At 49.8% G+C, this 24,235-nt stretch overlaps 3 protein-coding genes across 6 annotated transcripts in view; 1 reads left to right on the top strand and 2 right to left on the bottom strand.

Moving 5' to 3' along the window:
- LIMK2 (LIM domain kinase 2) overlaps positions 1-9,789 on the top strand; it is a 30,433-nt gene extending 20,644 nt beyond the window's left edge. For all 4 annotated transcript variants that reach the window (XM_027881972.1, XM_027881970.1, XM_027881974.1 and 1 more), the window contains 8 exons: positions 1,621-1,707; positions 2,406-2,537; positions 2,799-2,855; positions 3,023-3,088; positions 3,897-4,071; positions 5,464-5,519; positions 7,060-7,217; positions 7,760-9,789. In XM_027881972.1, coding sequence (XP_027737773.1) covers positions 1,621-1,707; positions 2,406-2,537; positions 2,799-2,855; positions 3,023-3,088; positions 3,897-4,071; positions 5,464-5,519; positions 7,060-7,217; positions 7,760-7,916 — 888 coding nt within the window. In that variant the 3' untranslated portion in view covers positions 7,917-9,789. The remainder of the gene's footprint in view (positions 1-1,620; positions 1,708-2,405; positions 2,538-2,798; positions 2,856-3,022; positions 3,089-3,896; positions 4,072-5,463; positions 5,520-7,059; positions 7,218-7,759) is intronic.
- A 732-nt stretch (positions 9,790-10,521) lies between these two features.
- On the bottom strand, positions 10,522-17,074 carry PIK3IP1 (phosphoinositide-3-kinase interacting protein 1). Its single transcript, XM_027881979.1, has 6 exons — positions 16,869-17,074; positions 16,615-16,722; positions 16,402-16,521; positions 14,294-14,479; positions 14,098-14,176; positions 10,522-12,137 (listed from the first exon to the last, which is right to left on the bottom strand). The coding sequence occupies exons 1-6, from the start codon at positions 16,963-16,965 to the stop codon at positions 11,936-11,938; spliced, it is 792 nt and encodes a 263-aa protein (XP_027737780.1). The 5' UTR covers positions 16,966-17,074; the 3' UTR covers positions 10,522-11,935.
- PATZ1 (POZ/BTB and AT hook containing zinc finger 1) overlaps positions 14,424-24,235 on the bottom strand; it is a 33,067-nt gene continuing 23,255 nt past the window's right edge. The window contains exons 8-9 of the transcript XR_003571055.1: positions 19,625-19,728; positions 14,424-14,479 (exon numbers count right to left, since the gene is read on the bottom strand). The gene's annotated coding sequence lies outside the window, so the exon portion shown is untranslated. The remainder of the gene's footprint in view (positions 14,480-19,624; positions 19,729-24,235) is intronic.

Genomic DNA, 24,235 nt, shown 5'->3' on the forward strand with positions numbered 1-24,235 from the left:
CTCCTGAGTTAGATTCAGCTCTCTGAGTGCCTGTGCCACAGCAGCTGCCTGGGTGAGGGGGACAGAACAGGGGACAGGCCACACCTTCTCTTCCAGGCATCTTCCTTATGCAGGAGGTGCATTCAGCTCCCCAGAGCATTCCTCACCCACCCTCAGTGTGGCAGGCTTGGGGTTTGCCAGGCTGATGTCGTGACCATCTCTGAACTCACAGCAGAGCTTAAATATCTTGTCAGTGTGGGGTTAGTGGTCAGGTCTTGCATGACTTTCACAGTTAAAATCTCCATCAAATAGCAGTTCTCTCGCATTTTAGCTCTGGGGTCTTGACACGAGGTGCTCCAGCAATTCCTGTCCCAACATCCCTGGCACCAGGGGGCAGCTTCCTCTGCCTTGTTAAGGTGCTGTGAGCTCCTCAGGACTCAGATTGCACTCACCATGATATGGGACATCTCTCCTTACATATACAAGGGTATAACCTTGGGGTGTCCAACCACCATCTGCATCTCATGCTTCCACGGGAGGTGATGTGCCAGTTCTACAACCCCACTGCTTTCGATCCATACTAATGAGCATATTTCTCTTTTCCTCTGCTCATAGAGAAATAACAGGTGCAGGTAAGTGGAACCTTTGCTCTGTCGCATGTTTGTGTCACCTGTGTCCCCACAGTTACTGGCACAAAGGCATTTCTTTTCTGCTCAAACTGCCCCATGGCCATCCTGTTGAGGTGCATGCTCTGGGAGTTCAAACTGCCCCCCTGGAGTTCCATGATGACACTTGTTTCAGTTTTGCTGGTATGTCAGCTTAAGAATCCCACTGAGCCTTGTCTTTGTCTCTTCACTGCCCTTCATCTTTGGGTTTTAGATGTCTCTGGCTTTCATGTCCCTGGCTGAAATGTGTGGTGTTCCCTGGCTCGCTGCCTGTGTATGGATGCTCGATTATGGAGCAGGAGAATATTGTACTCTTGCTTCTGTTGTGCTATTCCATGTTATTCCACACTCACACCATACCAGCCTTGTTATGTCCCACGGTTCCAAACAGAGTTAGTGTTTGCAAGAGCTCATAAGCTTCCTAAATGCTGGAACAGGGTCTTGAGTTCTGGATTGCAGTTCTGGAGGTTTTCTGAAAGGCTTTTTATTTTAAAGGGTAGGAGGCAAAAAAAGTGACACTTTTCTTAAGCTCCAGATTGACTGGGTTTGATGCAGCAAGTACTGTGGCTGGTCACATTGGTCCCTCCTGTTCCTAGAGACCAGGTGGTTGTTTAGTTTAGTTCCCTGGAGATCTTAGGGAACCAGAGCTGTCCGAGTTCAGCAACAGAAAGGGAGAGTTGCAGCCTGTGTGCATGCTCAGCACTGTGTTACCCAGAGGAGGCTTCAGCTCTGCTTCTTGGCATGATCCTCTGTCAGCTTTAGGTGGGTTCTGTTTCACAAACAGAATCTGCTGGATTCCAAAAGGAGAAATTTTACACAGTTTTCGGCAGATCCTTGGCCTCTGAATTTTCTCCCACCTCTATTCCTCTTCTCTGGATGGAGGGGAATGTTGCCCTCTCTTTCAGAAGAGTTGCAGGAGCATTGGAATTGTGTATTCTTGAACCTTGCCTGTAGTTGTGGGTTTTCTTTCCGCCAGGTGACTCACAAAGCAACGGGAAAGGTGATGGTGATGAAGGAGCTGATTCGCTGTGATGAGGAAACACAGAAGACTTTTTTGACAGAGGTAGGGGCAAGACTTCAAAAAGCTTCTGAGCCTGTAGTGTGGTGGAACTCTCTTCCATCTTCTTTAGAGAGAGAGATCCTGCCAGCAGCCTGGCAGGAATCAAGGTGGGAGACATTGCAGGGGGAAAAGCTGACGTGAGCTGAAAGTTTGCTGCAGTGAAGTGTGACTCACCCTGAGCAATAGATGTGGCTTCAGCTCCAGTTCATTAATTTTTCAGTGATAAAATGCAGCCCAAGTCTGAGGCAAATTGAGCTGTGCAGTACATAAAGGATTTATCCCTTGAGCCTTGTGCATAAATACAAAGGATGAGGGCCAATATCTATAAGATATTTAAGACTCCCGCTGTATTTAGGCTGAACTATCTTCTTAGTGGTGCCTGCGATGTTTTTCAAAGTCAGATTTAGCTTAAAGGCAGCTCCCTGAGCACCTGACACCTGCAGTACAGAGCTGAGAGCTGCCCTGGACAGCTGCTGGCTCTGAAAAGTTAGGCCAGCTCAAGAGTGCTCTCCTTAACGACTAAGATCAGGTTAAATGCACGGTGTGAAAATGAAGAGGCAACACTTAACTGACTGAGGTTGGGGTTTGAGTGTTCTCTGATCTCTGGAGGGGACCTTCAGCGCTGGAGAGCTTGTCACCCCAGAGCAATCTGTCAGGACTTGTTCCATTCACTCTTTGGGGTGGGATGTTTCTGCCTGCAGGTGAAAGTGATGCGCAGCCTGGACCACCCCAACGTGCTCAAGTTCATTGGGGTGCTGTACAAGGACAAGAAGCTGAACCTGCTCACCGAGTACATCGAGGGGGGCACACTGAAGGACTTCCTGCGCAGTGCAGTGAGTTGGGATTCCTGGGAGAGCTGTGCTCCGTGAGCCTGACTGGGGGGTTGGTTGTTCCAGCCTGATCTGCTTGTTCTTAGTCTGCTTTGGAGCTGTGTGGTAAAGCTGCTTCTGAGCTGTGTGTGGGCCTGAGGCAGGAAACCTCTTCTTTCCGGGGCTGTGTCGTGTCTGTGGCTGCTGTGACAGCCCCTGGTGTGGAGGAATTGCTGTCCCCAGCTGCTATAAGATAGGGCTGACCACTGAGGACTTGTCTTTCAGGACCCGTTTCCCTGGCAGCAGAAGGTCAGCTTTGCCAAAGGGATTGCCTCTGGAATGGTGAGTTGGGCTGTTCCTTTGTCACAGGGTCAGCAGCTTCAGCAGGGTGGTGTATGAGGGGCTGCAGACCCTGCCTGACTACTGGCATCAGGTTCTCAAGTCTGCAAGTGTGACGGGATGTGCCCACCTGGGAACTCCTAACACCAGCTTTTCTCCCTCTGTTCCAGGCTTACTTGCACTCCATGTGCATCATTCACAGAGACCTGAATTCACACAATTGCCTGATCAAGTTGGTGAGCAACACCTCTGTTCCCACAGCTTGCTGCTCCTCTCCTTGGCATCTTCCTCCCCTGGTTTTCTCTGCTTGATGCTTCCTCTTTTGTCAGGGTGGAACTGATTTCAGAGAGGCTTCTAGTGCCCTAAACAAGGGAGCTTCATCTGCACACAGGGTTTTCCAGACTGATCTGGCTTTCTCTGTTTCTGTGTTCTGTTCTCTTCCCCCCTTTCCCTTGGTAACAACTCCTGTAAGTCATCGGAGTTAGTACAGTTCTGTTCCTTATCTCAGCTATGAGATGTTCTCTACAGCTGCTTCTGTTCTTTTAACCACTTGATGACTTTTTTATTGGCACTCAGGATTCAGACAAGTGCGTGGGAGTGTGCATGAGTGTGCTCTCTCTCTTTTTGAGATTCTGGGTCTCAGGAGTTTTGTGTGGCTTCATTCCCTCAAACCTTGCCCTTGTTCGCTTGGCTGGGATAGATTAGCATGTGGGTGAAAAAAATGACCAAGGGTGAAAGCCCAAGTTAATTCCTGGCCAGGTAGAAGAGGAAGGTCTGAAAGGAAAGGTCCAGGTTTGCCCTGGCAAGTGTTGCCAAACTGAAGGGATAAGTGTTACCGACCACATGGGAAATGAGGCAATGAAGGGAGGAAATGATGGGTTGGGATTGTGAATTGGGTATCTTACACCTGTCTATGCATCTTGTATGTTCATCTGGCCGCAGGGAGCTGGAACAGCTGCCCTCTCAGCAAACAGGAATCGCAGCCTCTTTGCTCCTGAGAGGAGCTGAGTGTAATCAGTGGGCTGTACTCAATCCCTTGTGCAGGATAAGACGGTGGTGGTGGCCGACTTTGGTCTGTCTCGGCTGATTGTGGAGGAGAGGAAAAAGCCCAGTTTGGAGAAACCCTCGGCCAAGAAGCGAACCCTCCGCAAGAGCGACAGGAAGAAGCGCTACACGGTGGTGGGGAACCCGTACTGGATGGCCCCGGAGATGCTCAATGGTAAGATCCCAGAGCAGGAGCAGGGGAGGGGACAGCTGTGACAGGGGACAGGGATGACAGGATTACTGAAAGCTTCCGGCCCCAGTAACAATCAAACCTATTAGAGCCAGTGATTTTAGACCTGCTAATGTGGGAGCTTATTTATACACACAGGTGCTGTAGCTGCAGTGCCTGACCTGGTAAGCCTTTGTGCCAGCCCAGGGAATGTTTCTGGCTCGACAGCAGGATTCTTCAGGAGGGCAGCAGATGTAAGCTTCCTATAATCCAGATAACAGGGAAAAACAAAGAGGCCTGAGATAAGACTGAACCTGAGATCAATTTCTGTTCCAGCCTCGTGCTTTGGAACGGCCCCTGGAAACAGGGCATGGGTAAACTCCAGGATGAGGCTTATGTGTGCTGCTGTGTAGATCCAGGGAGAAGCCATCTGCTGCCAGGTTTGCAGAAGCCTCAGGATTGAGGTGGGAGTTGTCCCGGTGCAGGGAAATCAGGGTTTTGGCATACAGCCCTCAGCTGCATTAAGGTTCAGCAGAGACTCTTAGAGGAAAAGCCGCTCCTGCAGGATTGGAAGTGAGGGAATACAATGGACACAATTTCCTCCTGATGAGCAGGTCTGTCTGATCAGGCTGGGCAGTTTGGCTGGCTGGGGTATCAGCACTGTCCAGCAGGAAAGGGAGGACTGGGCTCTTCTCCCTCAGCTCAGTTCTTCTCCATGTTGCTTTCTTGTGTGCTGTTCTGTTCACCTTCTCTCAAGGCCCGAGAGCCTTGGAGAGCCCAGGAGTCTGGGGGTGTTTCTCAGAGCCTGTCTCAGTCCTGGCATTTGTCAGGAGAACAGCAAGAGCATAGTCTGACATCACCTCTGTTTACCAGATACCGGCTTGGGAGGGGTGTGTCTGTAAGCAGAGCGTGGCAGGCTGGAGCCTGCCTGCCTTCCCGGGATCAAAGTGCTGCCGGTGTGTAATTTATTATCCCTGCAGTCACTGCAGAGGGACCCGGCGCTCGCTGCCTGCTGGGGAAGCTGAGCACTGACTGCACTGTGGGGATGCATTACAACAGCAGTCCAGGGGAATGGACAAAAGCTTCCCACACTTATCCTGAGCGCTTGCTCAGAGCTGATACCCAGGTCTGTACAACACACTGCCCTGCATTGTGCTGCAATTCCCCAGGATAAGAAAGGAGCAAGGTTAAAATCTGTGGTGGTAGTGTATGGGAAGGTGCAGTTTGTGTGCACATACCTTGGGGTGACTCACCCTGCTCAGAGTTAAGCCTTTGCTTTGTCACCTATTTTAGTGCCCTCCAGGGAACAGGCTTAGATAAACTTTGGCCTGGCAGCTCCTGGAACAGCTGGATGGGCAACTGTGTCTTACAGAGCTGACTGTCTTATGTTTCCTGCAGGCCAGAGCTACGATGAGATGGTGGACATCTTTTCATTTGGGATTGTTCTCTGTGAGGTAAGACAAGGATGTGACATGGCATTTTTAATGGCCCCTTTCCCCACTGCCATCTCCTTGCACACATGGTATCAGCCAGGTCTCTGTGCCCGAGTGTGCAGTCTGTGACCTGCAGCACATTATCAGTGAATTAGACTGGAGAACAAGCGTACCCTGCCTCTGTTTCCTCAAGGGAGGTAACTGGCTTGTAGTTTCTTGGTCCCAGTTTCTTCCTGGACTGAAAGAAATGCAGAGGTTCCTCCTGGACTGAGAGAAACTGTAAAAAAGTCATCAAGTTCTGACTGAGCCCTGCTATCCATTTGAAAGTATTACCCAAAAATGTGATACTTTCTTTTTCTACTGCCTCACTGAAAGAATAATCATCTGCACAATCTCAGCAAATTCAGGGCCTCCACTGGGGATGGCACTTCACTTCAAACGAAGGGAAGCAGAAACCTCTTTGCAGGTCGATTAATGAAGCTGCCCCCTGAAGTCTGTGGGCTTAGTTTATTTCTGAGCCAATGCACAGTCTTACTGTTCTATCAGGTTTTCTGTCTGCAGAACAAGAAGCACCACTTGAAAGCCACAAGGTGTTTTCAGTTTAAAAGGTGTGTATGACAGTGGAAATACAGATGAAAGGCAGGGTGTTATGTGTAACACAGCAGTTACAGGAACACCAGGGGATGCCAGCACAGTTTCATCGTCAGCGTTTGGATGAAGGGGACAAAGCAAATGTCTGTGCATAAATCTTTGTGGCCTCATCTGGAGCTCTGTTTACTCTGGGCCCTCCTCTCAGAGAATGTTGTGGTTGTGAGTGATAGATCTAGGAACCTGAAAAATCTGTATGTGGGATTAAAACAATTGTTTCATGTAGAAAAAAAAAAAGACAAAGGGGTAGGAGCACATGAATGTTTTCTTTGTCCCCAAAACAACAATGCTAAAAAAAAAAAAGGTCTACACTCAGATAAGGAAATAACCCTGCCAAAACACATAGTGGGTGTGCCACTGTCTAGTTACAGGATGTGGTTGCCCTGCTGTGAGTTATTGACATAAAAAAGCCTGGGTGGGTATAAATAACACCCTTTTTGTGATACCCGATGAGGCTTTAAACCTAATGCTGTGTCCCTGTGAAAGTTTGTATTGACACTGACCTTGTGAGTCCAGATCACCCCCGAGCTCTGCTCTGGGCTCCTTCCCTCTGGTACCCTGGGAGTGCCCTCGTGCTGGAGGTGGTGAGTTCTGGGGCAGCAGCGGGGCAGAGGTGGAATGGTGGTGCAGGTTGTGTGGATCACCTGCAGTCACCAGGGGCTGTGTCATCCCCAGCAGTGAGACACTGTCGAGCTCCCTGGAGGGGCACATCATCCTGTGTCTTCTGGCAGAGAGACCCTGGGCAGGAGAAGGGGTCTGGGCCTCCAGTGGCCCCACTGGACAGGAGGAACGATGTTTCTGTTCTTTCCCTTCCACCATAATAGTTTGAAGGAGCCCCTGCTTGCTGCTGAAGTTCTCTGATAACACTCTGGACCTGTTGCAGTACTGAAGTGCTTGTCTCGTTTTTCCCTAGATCATAGGCCAGGTTTATGCTGACCCAGACTGTCTCCCACGCACACTGGATTTTGGCCTTAATGTCAAGCTGTTCTGGGAGAAGTTTGTTCCTGCTGACTGTCCTCCAGCCTTTTTCCCTCTGGCTGCTATTTGCTGCAGGCTGGAGCCAGAGAGCAGGTAGGTTTGGGGTCTGCAAGGCTCCTCTTCCTAAGCCTGCAGGATTGTGTCTGTATTCCCAAGGTGGAGGGCAATTCCAACCTACTGTGGGAATGTTCAAAGGCTTCTGCGCATGGAGAGACTTTACACTCGTCAGTTTGGCAGAGAGGCCACTCTTTATGCTGGAGATCTCTGAAACAGTTCCAAGACAGAGTGTGTAGAGGAGGAGGAGTGATTGGGGCTCCTTCAGGTACCAAAAGTAGGGGCAGCCCTTGGCAGCAAGGTGAATTCCTCTTTTGATCTCAGTTGTGAAACCTGTACATTCAGAACAGTGTTGATGCCAAGTGGGTTCCAAAGAGCCAGAGCCTGATCACTGGCTGCACAAATGGGTAGCCCAGAGAGATGGGGGCTTTGCAGTCTTGGAAGCTGAATGGGGAGGGAATCATGTCCCTGCTCACGGCTCTGTACGTGGCAGAGTGGTCTGGAAGGACATCGGGCTCAGCCTTTCCAGATGCTGTTATTCTTCCTCTTCCCCACTCACATTTCCTCACTGCTGCTTCTAGGCCCCCTTTTTCCAAGCTGGAAGATTCCTTTGAAGCTCTCTCTCTCTACCTTGGAGAACTTGCCATCCCCCTTCCCTCTGAGCTGGAGGAGCTGGACCACAACGTGAGTGTGCAGTATGGACTGACCCGGGACAAGCTACCTGAGAACACCACCTAGTCCGCTCTTCCTGCTGCCTGCATCGCTTCCATTGGAGCTGGGATGAGTGTCAGGGAGGGAGATGCACTTCAGCCACTTCCAGGGCATTAACGGGGCACCACGCTGCGCGTTTGCTGCATTGCCTCTCTCTCCCCACCCAGTGCTCCTCCTCTTGGACATCCTGATTCACTGTGGATTTCTGGCGTGTTTCAGAAGCAAAAAGGGCTGTTTCCTGCCAACTGCACCTAGGAAAGCTGCTCAACACTATTTTTCTGGCTTGAGAAATGTTTCTCTGGCCTTTTCAGGCTTCTTTACTGTGGTGCCTTAGAACTTGGCTGCAAGCTGTGAAGCCACCCTGGCCTGTCTGCCAGGGAGGGAATTGCTATAGGAGACTCTCCTGGCTAAGAACCAGCACTTCTGGAACTGCTTCTCCCACTGACTGCCCTGCTCAGAAAGCTGGGAAAATTGGATATCCAGCAAAATACTCCACCAGGACAGCACACGTGTGTATGTTTGTGCATGTGTTTCCCAGAACAGCCCACTGAGATGCTGACCTCCCACGTGCATCGGGGAGACAGTGAAAAGCCCCAGGAACTGGGCAGCTCTCCTGAAATACCTTGTCTCTGGGAAAGCATGTATGGATTTTTGTTTTGGTTTTGTGGTTTTCTTCCTTATCAGTCTCAGAATACCTCCAAAAGCCTGCCTAGAAACACTAAGACTGAGCTCTGCTTGCCCCTCCTGATGGTGAATGAGGCAGGCAGCAAATGAGCCACTGGGGCATCTTCAGCCCCCGCGCCTGCAGTGACTTTGCCTGCCCCAGACTTTACCCAGGTGAAGGTGTTTGAACCTGAATGTGTAGAACTGCACTAGGCACTGGCTGGGGACATTCCTGGAGTGCTGAAGCTGCTTGAGCTCCCGGCCTGTGGACGTGAGGTGACAGAAAGGGCGGCAAAAGGTGCTCGTCCGGAAGCAAAAGGTTTGAAGTGGCTCAGACCTTGCGTGTGGACAACAGCAAAGGGGACTTGCCCAAGGTTACTTAAAGGATGGACTTGTCATGAACAGAGAAGTGCTGGAGAACGTCCCATCCTCTCCGGAGTGGCAGCTGGAGAACGAGTAATTCAGTTGCCATTACCTCATCCTTTCCTGCAGACTGTGCAAGTTGCTCCCTTTGAAGGTCCTTCTTGCAGCTGCTGCTGCAGCACCTGAACTGATTCTCCAAGCAGAAACTTTCCTCAGGGTCATTCCCTGCTTTGGGGGAGAAGAAAGGGCTTGGAGTCACTGGGAGGTAGGTGGGGGTGTATTTTCTTCCAGTACTTCTCTTCCTCCCTGGGTGGGAGAGGAAGTAAAGCTACTGCTGCAGTAGCTCGTGTGGTTGGCAGAACTGAACCAAAAGCTGGATCAAGTCCTGCTCTTAACTGGATTTCGAGTGTGCTCCTTTCTCCCCCTCCTCCCTTCAGCATTGAATGGTGGGGAATGGGTGTTAGTCTTTGCTGTTACTTTGATTTCCTCCCCCTACCCATGAGTTTAAAGTATTATGTTAAAAAACATGGGACCAGCCATCTCATGACAACAGATGTGCAAGAGGGGGGGTGTTTTTAGTCCATGTAGTGGTGTTTTAGAAACACTGGGGACTCCCTGTGCTGTGAGTCAGTGGAGGAGCCTCACCAAACTGGGTCCAGTGGATTCAGGATTATTAATAGGATTTGCCCTTTCATTCCCCCTCCCAGGCTGGTTTGTGAGGGGACCCCTGAAGGGGAGAGTCCTGGGTGATGTGTGGGTGGGGTTTATGAACTGTGATTTGCACAGCTCCACGCTCTAAATTAAAAAGCAGTAACTGAACGCTCTGAGGATGAGAGTTTGTGGTCTCTGTGTTCAATAAAGCCGGAAGCTGTAACTTTCTCGGGTTTCATTTGTAGTCACAACATGGCAACATCAACAGTGTCCAGGTGAGGTACCACCTACAACCCCCCTTCTGAGTCAGTGGGCTCTGCCACATTCACACAACTGCAGACTCTCAGTGCAAGGGCTCTGTAGGACTGTTTACCCGGAGAAGTTGTTCAGTTCTGTTCGTTGGTTGGTTGGTTTCTAAGGGTGGACAGGAATCAGCAGAACATGGAGCCTCCTTTCGTTTTCCTTTTCTAGTGTAGGGATAAAAATACAGCCTGTTCTTGGAAACCTCTTATTCTGAAATATGCAGTCCAAGGGCATTTGTTAAGGCAACAAGTGAACAAAAATGCTCTGTGAGTGGCTCCTGTAACGCGCTGTGCTCCGTCTCCATCGTGCTTCCCAAGGGAAGGAGCTGCTGCTGAGCAGCACCGCAGCAGAACTGACCCGTGTCAGTGCAGGAAGGGGCTGGAACCAAGAGTGTCTTGCCATGGGCCAGGCTGCTGAGTCACCAGCTGCTTTTCAGGAACAGTGTCCCAGTCCAAGACCAGCTGCTGGCAGCAAGGAGACGAGCTCTATGTCCCATGTCAGTGCTGGTGAGGGAAGGCACTGCTTGTAGGAATTTACTTTTGGGCCTGGCAAACTGAAGTGGCATCTTCCTTTCTCCTCAGTTCAATCTGCAACAATCCAAAGGGTGCTGCTCTGGCAGGGGAATGCACAGATGAGCCACAGTCCACACAGGTCTACAGAGCATTTTTTCTTTTAAGCTTTAATACAAGGTAGCACAGTCTGCACCTTCTCATAATGAGGTATTTAAAACATTTTACAAAGAAATGGTATTCAAAGGCATTTAAAAATAAAACATTTCCCTTTTCAGAATCAAACATTAACACTAAAACCCCTGCTGCCAAGTGCTGCTCCCTGTTAGGCCCACAGCTATAAAGCAGATGGCTAGAAAACTTAACTTGAATGGCTTGAATCCCCTGAGGTGGGGACGGGTGTTTCCCTGAACTGGCCTTGCCTTGGTGCCACTTGGGAGACACTGTAGCAACCATCCCTTCCAAACCCCCTGAAATGCTAATAATAGTCATTACAGAACCTCTCGAATAGGGCCAGGCTCTGTAAGTAAGTAGTCTTGCTGCACAAGCTGAGTGTGTGTGGCAGAGGCTGGGCCGGGAGCCACGCCATGACTTCAGGATCTTCCCAAACAACTGCCCTGTCCTGCCCTTGGAGCCAGAGCTGCTGCACTGTGAGCTGGGTGACCTCCACAGCTTGGCCACTCTGTCCAGCACTGGCTCTGTAGGAGGCCAAGGGAATTCCAGAGAGGATATCTATTCCTCAGTGTTTACCTGCTCTAATAACTGAAGGGCAGTTTCTTCACTCCACAAGTATCTTCTGCTGGCCCCTGGTCTCCTATCTGTGTAAGTGAGCAGGAGGCACACACAGACCACACCCACACCTACAACTGGGGCTGTGCATGTACCACCACAGGGGAATGGAGACGTGGCCTCAGCCCTGGAAGACCTGGATTTGTCAAGAGCTTGAGGAGAGCTTTTCCAAACTGACACTGGGGCTAAACACACTGCTCCTGGCCAAAGACATCCCTCAAATAAACTCTTCCTTGGAAAATAAAACTGATCCAGTAGCAGAATTCTGGACAGTGCTTCCAGCTCTCAGCTACTAAAGCAAAAGGCAGGAACTATAATCAGAGTGTAATTATGTAGCTAAGTCTGATGTGAAGCTCCCCTCAGTCCCTGCAGTACTGCTCCCTCCTGGGGTTCCAGGCTGAAACTTAAACAGTGCACACCATTAAATAGGAAAGGAACAGAAACAGAGGAAGCCAAGACCACGCTCTGGGCTATGGGATCTGTGGCCAGTCGTGAGCCTGGCCCATCATCCCCCCCAGCTCCTTGGCACACCACGGAGATAGGTGGGAGGAAGCAGCAGGGTCCACCACACCAGTTCCCAGCCGGTCACGCACTGAACGGTGCCCCTCCAACAGATGGTGATGAATAGCCCATTGCTCTGTTCCTCTGCATCACCCTCAGCCGGCGTTCATCGAAAAGAAAACAAAACGGAAACGAACACACGCACCCCCTGCACTCACAGTGGGAAGCTGGAGGCTTTGCTCAGCCTTTATCGCCTGCCTGAGCTGCTCAGGCCCCAGGAGTCCCCGCCTGCCCCATGAGGGGGCCGCTGCCCGTGTCCTCCAGGGGGGTCTGGGTGGTGTGCACCTCGATGGTGTTCTCCTCCACCAGCTCGCACGCAGGGTTGCTGAAGGCGGACAGCGGCAGCGTGATGCGCTGCATTTCCCGCTCGTAAACCTTCTGCTCGTGCTTCTCCTTCAGGTCTTTCCCCCTACATTAAAATAAAAAAACATATGTGCAAGGGGTGAGTGCCGCTGCTTGGAGGCAGTCTCAGTAAAGGTGGAAAAGAGCAGAGTCCCCTCTTCTCTACTATAAGATAAACAGCTGTTTCAGCTACTTAAAAAGGGCCCGAAATATTCCCTACTGTAAGCAGCTGAGCATCTTTAAAAAACAAGCAGCCAAGTGAAGTCTGTCCCTCCCTCAAACTGGCTTATTCACTGACACTGCTGCTGCTAAATGATGACTGTAAAGCCAGGCCTCCCCTCCAAACCACGGAGCTGCCATATGTTTCCTTATCCCTTACAGTCCCCCTGCACAGCCTGGTGCAGGCCCAGGGGAGCAGTGAGACAGTGCAGAGCCCACTGCTGTGGAGAAAGGCTTCTGTAACCTGCTTCATCTGCAACAAATACCAGAGCTGGTGACAGCTTCTGGTTTTTGTTGCAGCGAATTAAGCTGTCCCTGAAAGTATTAAAGCTGACTTCAGAGCTGGCCCTGCCTTCTGCTGCTGCAGCTAAAGCCTAACTCCACAACCAGCTCTCAAACCTACCTCAGCCTCCTGCCTGTTGCTAAGGGAAGGAACACCTCTGTAATTTGTGCTGAGGAAGAGCTGCCTCACTTTAAAAATGGATTTGGCATTAATAGCATGTTGTCTCCAGAAAAGCTATGTATACCCAAAGCTACCAAACCCATTAAAGGTTTCTCACCACACCTACCCAAACCTGCCAGCTTGCACATGCAATTTGGACATCAAGGCAAGGAGGGAGACAGTAAACCTGCACTGCAGTCCTGCTGTGAGCAATCTGTGGCTGGAGAAGCAAAGCTGCACTTGGACAAAGCCCAACGCTGGTCTACTGCTTCCTGCCGCCCAGGAGAGCGGCGAGGTGGGACAGGCACAGAGCTCCTCCCGGGGCTCGTGATCCCAGCCAGGCGGAGCTGCTGGGGTTTCCTGTCAGCATTTTGGCTGCTTTTCAAAGCTGCCTACGAGCGTGCAGCAGCAGCTGCCGTCCCTGCCAGCACACAAGACAGCATTCTCTGAAGTGACACCTCAAATCAGATTCCTCGACAAGCAGCGCTCTGTGTTTTGCCCCTTATGTAACACTCCTCCCTCTGTTTTTTTTTTCCTGTCGGCATTTATTATAAACACTTACATAAGGACGTGTCCCAGCTTGGGAAAGGGCTCCTTCTGCTTGGTTGTGTCAGACTGCTGTCAAACAGCCAAAACACAGAACCAACCCTCCCAGAGGAGGGAGCCTGGGCCCTCGCTCGCTGCAGCGACAATCACTGCTATTTGTCAATCCTGCCCTCTCTCTTACAACTAAGCTGCTGCTGCCACTTCCCTCAAAGGCTGCTGAGCTACAGAAACATTTCCATCCAACACAGTGAAGTGGATGAAGAAACAGTAATTGAAGTGAGAATGAAAACTGATCTTACATATACGAGAGCTTTGGTAAAATGAACTTTGACCAAAAAGAAGTGCTGGTTGGTATTCAGCTTCACAGGATACAATGCACGAGTGGCAAAAAAATTGCCAATTGTTTTCTAAAGCTAGACTAGAGAAAGTAGGGGAACAGGTGGCCTGCTAGAAGGATTGTTCTTTTTCTGATCACAGAGGGCACCTGGGATCTGCTCTCTCCAGCTTTGCATAAATTCCAGCTCCCAATAACACATCTGAGGAAGCCGCATCAAGGCACACATGCACACACAAAAAAGCAAAGAATAAAGAGGGCAATTTGAAACTTTAAATGGGACAGAACACCACACTGATGGGTGAAATGGAAAATGGGATTAACTCTTCAGTAGTTCTTTCCTCAGCGGCACAAAGAAAACTCTTGCTCAATGTCCCACAACCAAACATATGTCCCTTTTCCTTGGGATCTGATTAGGTCTGCAGGTGCTCAGACACTCCTGCTCTATACACATCAGCTTCTGGACAAATGAGAACAGCCACTCACCTCTTATAGATGTATCCCAGGACAATGCCAGCTCCAATGGCAATGATTATCACCATCATGATCAGCCCCAGCACATACCCTGCGAGAAGAAAAAGAAAAGAGACAAAATTAGAGGCAGTACCTTTCAGAGCTTCAAAACAAATCCATCCCAACACAATTACAGGAACGGATCCAGCACATAATCCTGGGCTTGTACCTAGCATCCCTAAGTCCTTCTTTTCTTTGGAGTTCATCTGCACTCTCTGACTGATCCCAATGACGGGCTGCACTGCGGCTGCCTCGCTCCGGGAGGGCAAGGTATCAGCTGGCTCAAACACCTGCTCATCCTCCTGAGAAGCACCAACCTCTGCTGTAGGGACTGGGGCTGTGGCAGCTGTAGCATCTGTTGAGAGGAAAAAAATATATATACAACATACCAAGCACTGACGAGTACTTCAAAACAACATGTGTTTGTTCCCTCTTAAGTTGTTGCCAGAAATCCTCCCAAAGTAGACAAGAAATGTACTCTCCTCCCCCCACCTTCCTCTGACATGAAGCCATTTAACCAAGAGTCCAAGGCAGCACCACAGATGAGACAGAAGTCAGGCAGCAGCACAAAACCCAGGTTCAGGGCACGAGTCCAGGGGATGCACAATGACTTCATTTAATGTATAGATCGATATACAGGCTGCAGCTTCAATCATGCTGAACAGACGTGAACAAGATTATGAGAATCTCCATCCCAGATCTCCCAGGAGCCTATTTATCTCTCTTCTGCCTCAATCTTCCTGACACAGGGAAGTCTGACAGAAGGAGACTCCAGCTGGTGTGAAAACAACGTGGGGGATGTTCTTCTCCCCCAGCCCCTCTTTGCAGTGGAGCAGCAAACTCCTTTAGTATGTTGGACAGGCTAAGTCAGAGCAGCCCCCCAGGCAACAAAGCCACTGGTGAGTGTAAGGACAGCAAGTTCCTGCTCAGCCAGGGCCCAAAGGCACCCAAGGATGGACACTCAGGTCCCTTCCCAGCCCTGCTTTTTATCAGTGCTGGTTTTTATCAGCAGCATTGAAAGATTTTCAAGGTAGCACCTTCTTTCATGGCACAGTTCAAATGGAAGCTGTAGCACAGTAGAAGCTGTGACAGTGTAGAGTAGGTATCTATTATCTGCTCTACAGGAAAAAACCCTACTTTTTGGAAATGCTATGCACAGTATAAATCCTGAAAACTCTCCACATGGATTTTGCCCCACAGCTGGCAATAACTCCATGTGGATTTTCTACCTGCAGCCATTTTGAGGCCTCAGTGGAACGTGAAATGGAAGTACAGAAGGGGGATTAGAGACAGGAAATCAGGGTCTCCTGCACTGCACAATAACTTCAGGTAGGGTCAGCCAGGGAAGCTGAACTAAAGGGAGCTGTTGCAGAGGGAAAGGTGCCCACTGTGAGACACAGAAACAGTCAAACCCATTAGACATAAAAACGGCCAAAAGGGCAGGCAACTCTCCTGATCCCAAAGCTGCAGGACTGTTTTGAGTAAGGCTCTTTGCAGCAGAACATTTGTTTTGCTCCATCTTCAGGGAAAAGCAGGCAAAAAAAGAGCAAAGTGAAGAAAAGGGGAGGGTGTTTGTGTGTGGGAAAAGTATGTACACGCGAGGACAGCAATCTCAAGGGACGGCGAGTGCGTAAATCTTGCAGGACTCAGAAATTAGTAAACAGTTCAAAAAACCCCAAGTGGCTACTCTGGCGTCAGTCAACACTGACATCACCTCTCCCTGAAACAGGCTTCAGCTACAGTCTTCTTGGCAAACTATTCCTATTGTGACTATCCAGAGGGAATCCAGTGTTTGGGGTTTTCATTTCTTCAAGTCCTCCCTTAAAATTCTCTTTTTTTCCAAGATCTTTCCCCCACCTGTACTCAAATTCCCACTAGGAATCGTTTAGCAGCTCCTTTAATCAGCTGTAACATGCCCCAGAGTAGGACTCTCCCAACACCTCTGCCGTTCCTAGATGCCCAGACCTCGGCCCTTTTGCAACTCCGCTAAAGAGCCCTATGGTGACTAGTGAAATGTGGGGGAGTGGGGACTTTCCACAGGCCTTTTCTGGCACTAATGGAAAAGCTGTAGGGGTGGAGCGAGGCACAGCTGGGAGGCAGATGTGCATACATGGGGGAGTGCTGGAGGGGAGCCCCGGGAACGCCGTGTTCCCGGGGGAGGTGCTGGCGTAGCCCGGGGTTGTTTGTGCGCAGGGGGGACCCCACCCTGGCGACGAACCCAGCCCCCCCCGGCAGAGGGATGCCCGGGGAGGGCAGGACGGGGGGGGTCGCTCTTACCTGAGCACGGGGCGATGTCGCAGGGTCGCCGCTCGGGGTCTCCGGCAGCGTTTCGGACGAAGCACCAGGGCGCGGCGGCGCCGTCCGGGTTCCTGCAGCTGTTGTGGTCCTCGCTGATTGCTGGGGGGCAGCGGGGCCGTCAGCGCGGCCGCCGCACCCCGGGCCCCCCGGGCCCCCCGGGCCCCCCCTGTCCGCCCCCCGGCCCGGACCCACCTGCCGGCAGCGATGGGCTCCGCACGCTCAGCCAGTTGAGGCACGGGGCGCCGCCGGAGGCCACTCGGCGGCTGCCGCGGTAGGACGCGCCGTTGCCGCGGAGGCACTCTGCGGAGACACCAGCCGAGCCGAGCCGTGCGGGGGGCCGGCCACCGCCGCCCCCAGCACGGCCCCCGCCTCCCTCCCCCACGGGGGTCTCCCTCCTTCCCCAGCCCGGCCTTTGTCCCCCACAAAGGGCCGGCGCTCGCACTCACCCTCGGCGCCGCGGGCGGCCGGCGGCAGCGGCAGCAGCAGCAGCGAGCCCAGCAGCAGCACAGCGCCCAGCGCCCGCCGCGGAGCCCCGGGCAGCATCCTCGGAGCCGCCGCCAGCCCGGCCGCGCAGCTCGGCGAGCCCTGCCCCGGCGCTCCCCGGTAAACAAGCGCCGGGCTGCGCTTCCCCCCCCCGCCCGCAGCCGCCGCCGGGTCCTAACGCTGCCGCCGCCGCCGCCCGCCCCCGGGAGGGGAAGGGGCGGCCGCCGCGGGGCAGGGCTCGGGCCAGCCGGCAACCTGCCGCCGCTCCCCCGCCGCCCAGCAGGGTCCCAGCCGCGGCACCGAGCGCTGAGGTGGGGGCTCGGCTCCGCCGGGCCGTGGGGCTCGGCAGGAACGCGGGGAAGCGCTGCCGAGGCGCAGCTCCGCGTCCCTGGGCTCGTCTCCGACAGTCGCAGAAAAGTCTTGGGCCAGAAGAGACTTCCCACACGGAACTACGCTTGAATCGCTGCCTGAGGCAGGGAAAGTGTTTGTCTAAAGGGACCTAAAACTGGTCACTCCCATAGAGAACTTCCACGAAGGACTAAATCCTCCTGCCCAGATTCTCCCTTTGAGTTCTCTTTTCTCTAGAGAGGAGACCTTGCTGGTGGTACACACTGCACCTCCCCATTAAAGGTTTGCATTCTCACCTCTGCTAATCCATTGCTTTCCTTTGACTCCACATCCCCCAAGAGATGTGCTCGCTCATAGAAAAAGCAATGTAAACAGCATTAAAATGCTTTAGAGCAATTCTACTGCAGGCACCCAGCCACTGTGATAAAGCCTCTCTGCAGACATTTCAAATGGGTTACAATAGATACTTCTGTTCCTGAACACACCAGCGACTGTACACAAGCATCTGGAGTCCTCAGCAATGCTTCTATTTTACACCAGTGAAAAACAAGCCACTGAATACTTGGTGCTGTTTGACAATGAGCTCGCAAAGGCAGCCTGGGCCAACTGATGGGTTTGTAGCCAAGGCACAGGCCTGCAGCACAAGGTGCTATTTCTGGCTTTCCCACAGAGTTCCTCCTGACCTTGGCCAGTCTGCCTGCCCGCCTCACTTCTTTGCGCTTTCCTTTCCTTTCTGTTACATGAGGTACAATCAAACCTCCCTTCTCAGAAGAGGACGGGGAAGTTCCCTTCTTTTAAAGTGCATTGAAATCACATGGAAACCACTGAAAACATAAAAAGTATTTCTATGCCAGGAAGCTGCAGGTTGTGTTCAGTGTTTTATGAATCACTCTTTTGGGCAGTGCTGGCTGGAGCAGTGGCCTTTCCCTTCCCCTCCCAGATATTTCCATCCTGGCAGGGCTCTCTCAGGCTGCTACAGGTACTTGTGTGACAAGCTGGCTCAAGGCGCTGATCCAACCCAACTTTTCCCCCCTTTTTCACCAGGTCACGAATACTTTAACCCCTTTACAACCAGGTTATCTGCTGCATCCAGTCCCCAATGGAGCCACAAAAACACAGACATATCAGCATGACAGATGGGTAGATGAGGAAAACAGGTCAATTAAGCAGCACTACCACTGAGTATGAGACCACAGGCCTCAGCACACACTCGTGTGTGATTCATGCTTTAACAATATGATTTACCACTACAGAAAATTTACTTTAATAATGTCAGATTAAAAAAAAAAAACAAACCTGCAGCCAGGTTGTAAAAAACCAAACCAATAAACCAAAACCCAACTGTGCGTGTCAGTCCCAACTGCTAAGATTCCTCCTTTGTGGCATTACGCTCATTGTCTGCACAGACACCCCGTTCCTGCATTCCTGGTGCTCTCCAGTTACTCTCTGTGAAGGCAAGGCTAACTGGAGTCAGAAAGAATTGTTAATAAGGGCTATTGAATCAAGCCTTCTGTTTGTAATAGCTCTTCATCACAGATTTTATGGGACAGATCCCATTCAGCAGAAACTGCAGGGCCACACATGCATCCAGAAGCACTGCCTGTCCACAACAGTTTGCAGAGGGCTGGCCAACCCGCACAATTAATTTCTTTTTGCTCATTTCATGAGACTAACTAATGCCTCCATTCCATGTAGTACAGAAAGCACCTCCTCCTGTACATACTGATCCAGGAACTGCACTAATCTCTGTGGAAACAAATCTCAGATCTTCCCTGCTCTCTTGCCATGTAACAAGATAAATTTGCACTTCTCATTACACCCAGCCAAGTTGCAGAAAACAAATTGAGTTTCTAGTCCACAGAGGGACAATGGGGAATCTGGGAGAAATGCAAAAACCTTCACATTAATGGTAAAGATCAAAGTCTTTTCCACAACTGACTTCTAAGCATAATTTTTTTCTTTCATCTTTAGCTTTCTCCAGGATGAGGGAAGATTTATGCCTGGCAGTTTCACAGAGTTAAGTTTAATAGGATGCCAGGTGGCAGCTGTCAAAGGCAGACTCAATTGCTCTTTCTGCTGCTTGGGAATGGGTTTGCTCTTCTTGCTACACTTTTACAGATTAAACGTGACATTATTTCCCAGGACTTGATTTTAAACTACCCAAACTATATGTAATCCAATAGCTCTGCAGCTACATCCCCACACAGTTTACACGGAGAATTCTGTAGGTGTGTACACATACATGTATCACAGCACATCCCCACATCCACAAACACTTCACAGGAGAGTATATACACTATTTTTAGGAAAAAGGGACATTAAGCATCCTCCCTAAACTCAGTGTGAACCAGTTTCAGCTGTGAGCTGGTACCTTTCTGCTGTTTATACAGGTTCCAGAATGAACAGTGTCTGCTTTTTTTCTCTCTCCTGTCTGTCAGCTGCTCTTTCTTGTTTGTTTGTTCTACTTTTTTTCACCTGTGGAAAAATTCAAAGTGCATTGAGACTTTCCTTAAAGAAAAAATAGAAAAATAAAAGGCATCTCCCACCTAGCACAGCATGCTGTGCCAAGGGAGGCAGCCACAGAGGTACAGCTCTGGAATGACTCTGCAAGAACCCATCAAACCCACCCTCCTTCTCTGGCCACAGCCTAGTGCCTTCAGATCTTCCTGGGCAAAAATTCATCTGATCTCCTATGCAAGAACCAACATGCTTTATTACTTAATCTGACCAAATAAGACACTGAGGGGAGTAAGCAAAATGAGTTTTCTAATCTGAGTAATCTTTCTTAGCCAAATTAACAAGGAATGCTTAAAATGGAAAAAGCTGACCACTGCCCTCCTTGTAATAGAACACATGTCATGTTCCCATAAGTTTCCCTCTCTTATTCCTAGGCAACCAAAATAATTGTTACAATTTTCCCTCAAAACTTGTTTTTCTAAACCATTTTCCGCTTCCTTCATAAATTGCAACGCTCAAGAATAAAGTACATCCTGAGACCTCGCCTACCATGAAGAGATTATTAGAGCAATTTGTGCTTAAAGCATCGAATGTCACTAAACACTATTATGTACTTCCAACTCCAACAAAAACAGGGTTTCTATTCCTTTGTTGCCTCTGTCTTGGTCATGAAAATTATGGTGGGTCTCACCTGTAAAAAGCCTTCTGTAAGCAATGATGGAGGAGTTGTAAACAAATATCTTTCATTTCTAACCCAAAAACAATTTGAATGTAAGAAAAAAGCATCAGGGCTGCAACAAAAGGATCAGATGTTGAGTTTATGAAACTGAGCCGAGTATAACCCAAAATCGAGACAGAGACAGTGACTCCAAAGGAGCCGGTGTGGAGGGGCAGGAATATCCAATGGCACTGTGGCGTGGCCCTGCTGACACGCTCAAGGAGAGACTTTCCCTCCCCCTCCGGTCTGACAGCATGAGCTATTGCTCAGTAAATGCCAGCCCCAGCCTCCAAGGACTAACAAGGAAGTCTGCAGAAGCAAAACAACCAGATGCGATATTTGAACTGGTTCAGACTGGTTCAGGGGTTGCTCCACTAACTGCGAGTGCTTTCTCAGATGAGCTTTCTGTGTGGGCTGCACTAAAAGGACAGAGGCCTCGGGAGGGCAATGTGGGGCCTATTGTTTCCTGGGAGAAGCACCGCAGCTCCACTTTGCCAGCATTAAGAGATTAGCACCAAACACTCGCTGACTTCAGAAATTTCACACGCAGTCCTCTCCAACAGCAACTCTTCTTTGTCCTTTTTGTCACACGCTGCCCAGTGCCTTCCCACAGCTCTTCTCAGTGGGTTTGAAGGGCCCAAGTGCCCACAGACATTGTGTTCACACTGGCCCACTGAGGCAGCTGTGGAGGACTCCCCGTGGATCACGGCCCTCAGCTCTTTCCCGGTGCCTGGATCACAGACACGGCTCTACCTGCCGTCCAAAGGGGGGTCTCCTGGCAGGATACCATCAACCATAGCAATATTGTTTGGAATTAGGTACAGCTGCCTAACCGTGGTTCAGTCCCCCATTGCACTGGCTTTTGCTGGGTTGGTTTGTTTGATTGTTTGGTTTTTCTCCCAGATGCAGATTGTTATTGACAAAAAACAGAGCCTGCATGTTTAAGGGGGGAGGAAGGGAAGCTATTTTGAAAGACACTGTGATCTACTCAGAGAACACATAGGTCTGAGCCAAGAACAGGAGCCCTGGTCTAAATTCTTTGACTGATCTTTGCTTGACCTTAGGCAAGCTTCTGCCTTGGTTTCCCATGTTAATACTACTTATGTCACAGAGGCAGAAATTATTAAATGTCTGCAAAGTACTTGAAAGCCTCAGACACGCAGTACCTACCTTATGAAATGGTATTCCAGGGGAAGGAATCCTGAAGGTGGATATGCACATAAGGACTTGAGATGTTCTCAAGTTCTGCATGTGTAGAGCTGACTTAGATGAAAAGTACAAACAAGCATTAATGCAAGAAGAAAAATTGGAGAATGTGTTGTTTAGTTGTTTTTTCAGGTATAGAAGTACCTGTGTAGCTTTCTTGTTTCTCAGTCCACTGCTGTGCCCAGCAGTACCTGGCAAAGCTGAGCAATCTGATAAACCAACGTTCACTCGTTAGAAAATGCCTTTCTAAAAATAATGGGTTATCTTGCACATGAGAAACATGACAAGGCAGCACAAAAACGTCTGGAGATTTGAGTCAAAAGGAATAAAGATTTCTGTTCTGATATCTGTTCAAATTGACCTCCAGTGAATTGGATTATTAAATATCTTTATACCAACCCTTCCCTTACCATGGAATCCGATTTCACAGTCAAACAGAGGTGATAGCTCAAAAATCTGCTGTTTAAACTTCAAGAATCATGGAATATTATCAAAGTAGGAGTTAGATTCCATTGTGGAAAGCCTGAGGTTAGAGTTGCACTTAAATATGCCAAACTCCCAGTTCCTGTGGAAAATACACCATGTCCAAATAGCTCAGGCACTCATAAGCAAGTGACCCATATTCCAAGCCAACAGAAAGGCAGGAAGATTATAAACTTGCAGACATAAAAAAACCCCAAACACATGTTTTCATATCTCTCTGGGGTTTAGGGATGAGGACTGGAGTCATAATGTAAGAGCAGAAACAGAGACTCATTTTGTAATGGCTGTCCTTGTAATTCAACATGTGAACAGAGATGCAGAGACCAAACCTTGCAGCAGAGCTACTTCTTCCTCATAAAGAGCAGGACTCACAGAGTTACAATGCAGAGCTCCCACCTCTGGATTTTGTTTTCTTAGCTGACCTGAAAGCAGATAAAACCATTGGCACACAGGTACTGAGACCTCTCTCCACAGGTGTTTGCCTGAAGGCTGCGGGAGGAGTTGTTGATTTTGGGAAGTTGCCCTTTCTTTGCTGTGTGGAAAGGCAAAGCTCTGTCCTTTCTCTGGGTCACACACATGCCCTAGGCATGCAGAGATAGCCTTTCTCCTGACTGACATATGCACGGGGACTGTTTCACATCTCTTTACAAAAGCAAACGCTCTGTTCCCTAAGCATGTTTACAGAACAGGGAAAAACTCTGTTGTTATTTTGGTCTTTCTGGTTTCTCTTTTAGAAAGTCAGAGCTCCAGCTGGCAACATCCTCAGGAGGTAAAAAGCCAGGAAGGAACAAAGGCTTAGGAAAGTTTCACCTAATACTTGCACTTATTTCTTTAGACTGTAATGGTGTGGAGTTAGAACACTGTGCACTGGGCAGTGCCCCAGCACCTGAGGTGGGCAGGCCAGAAGCAAAAATGTATTTATATATCCTGTCTCGGTTCTATCTCACTGCCATTCAATGAATACAATACTGAGTTTCACAGATCCTTGTTACTCCATCCACTTATGCTGAAACAAGAAATCTCATTGCACAGTGCCAGAGAAAGGATTTCCTCCTCAAAATAAGGCCATCCTGGTACACAGTGTTGCAATTATGGATTTTCACAGAGAGCTGTGGAGATGTGCAAAGGCAGGAACTGTCTCTGAGGAGAGGAAGATTTTGAGATATGAGAAGCACAGGCCATCTCTCTGTGCACTCACGGTCTCTACTCTCCATCTCCAGGAAATGAATTGCATGCAGCCTGCAGAGTTTAATTCTCTTTTGGTTTATTACTATTTAAAAATCAGGTTTTGTATCCCCTTCTACAGAGGCTTCACCTTCCAACAGAACATACAAAAAAATACACACAATAGAAAAAAAAAGATAGGTAGGTAAGTTGCTTTATACAAACAGGTCCCTAAGAACCCAAAAAGGCTAAAACAGGCTCGGTTTCAATAGAAGCAGGCCCATAAATAGGCAAGAGACTTCATTCAAGTAGGGAAAGAGTCATCCATCCTCACCTAAGATCCTTTCTTGCTCACACTGAAGACAATGGGAGGATTCCCAACGACTTCAGTATAAGCAGGATTGGGATTCATCAGAGCCAATGGCAAACTTTTCTGCTCCTTCCCTTCCAAGGCACTGTCTCTTCCATATGGCGTGCAGCCAGGGGAAAATGCCAGTTTTCCTGGCTCATCCCACACTCATGTTTCAGTTGTTCACTCTACAGACATCTGAGAACAGCCTTTTATTTTCTCCCTCTGGTATTTGCACTAATTGCAGCAAACTTTCAGATTACAACAGTACCGAAGAGCAACTGTGAGCCCAAGAGCAAGGCTCGGTTGATTCCTCAGGAGCCAGCAGTCAGCCTGACAGCTTTGCAGAGGGCATGGAAAAATTGCCTGGAGAAGGCACCAGTTTGTGGGCACAGCAGCCAAAAGGCTGTTAGCAAGCATGAGACTGGTCCATTAGAAAGTCACTTACCCAAGGCCACTGTGTGACTGCAGGATGCTCAAGAGCAATTCTGGCTGCCGGTGGCTGAAGGTTCCCCACGGAAACCAGGAGGTGGGAGGGGGGTCACTGGAACATCAGTGAAGGTACCAGTTACCTCCTTCCTTCAGCACATCTCGGCTCAGAGCAC

This window comes from Empidonax traillii, unplaced genomic scaffold (genome assembly GCF_003031625.1).
Source record: "Empidonax traillii isolate 1590-97213 ecotype Southwest subspecies unplaced genomic scaffold, ASM303162v1 scaffold99:size1466351, whole genome shotgun sequence".
In the NCBI taxonomy this organism is placed as follows: domain Eukaryota; kingdom Metazoa; phylum Chordata; class Aves; order Passeriformes; family Tyrannidae; genus Empidonax; species Empidonax traillii.

What these genes read in the sequence shown, in the direction of transcription:
- PIK3IP1 (XM_027881979.1), bottom strand. Translation starts at nt 16,965, where the DNA reads ATGCTGCCCGGGGCTCCGCGGCGGGCGCTGGGCGCTGTGCTGCTGCTG. An exon ending in GAAGGACTTAGGGATGCTAG is followed by an intron (nt 14,177 to 14,293) that starts GTACAAGCCCAG and finishes TTCTTCTCGCAG; the next exon opens with GGTATGTGCTGGGGCTGATC. An exon ending in CTGGGATACATCTATAAGAG is followed by an intron (nt 12,138 to 14,097) that starts GTGAGTGGCTGT and finishes ATTTTAATGTAG; the next exon opens with GGGGAAAGACCTGAAGGAGA.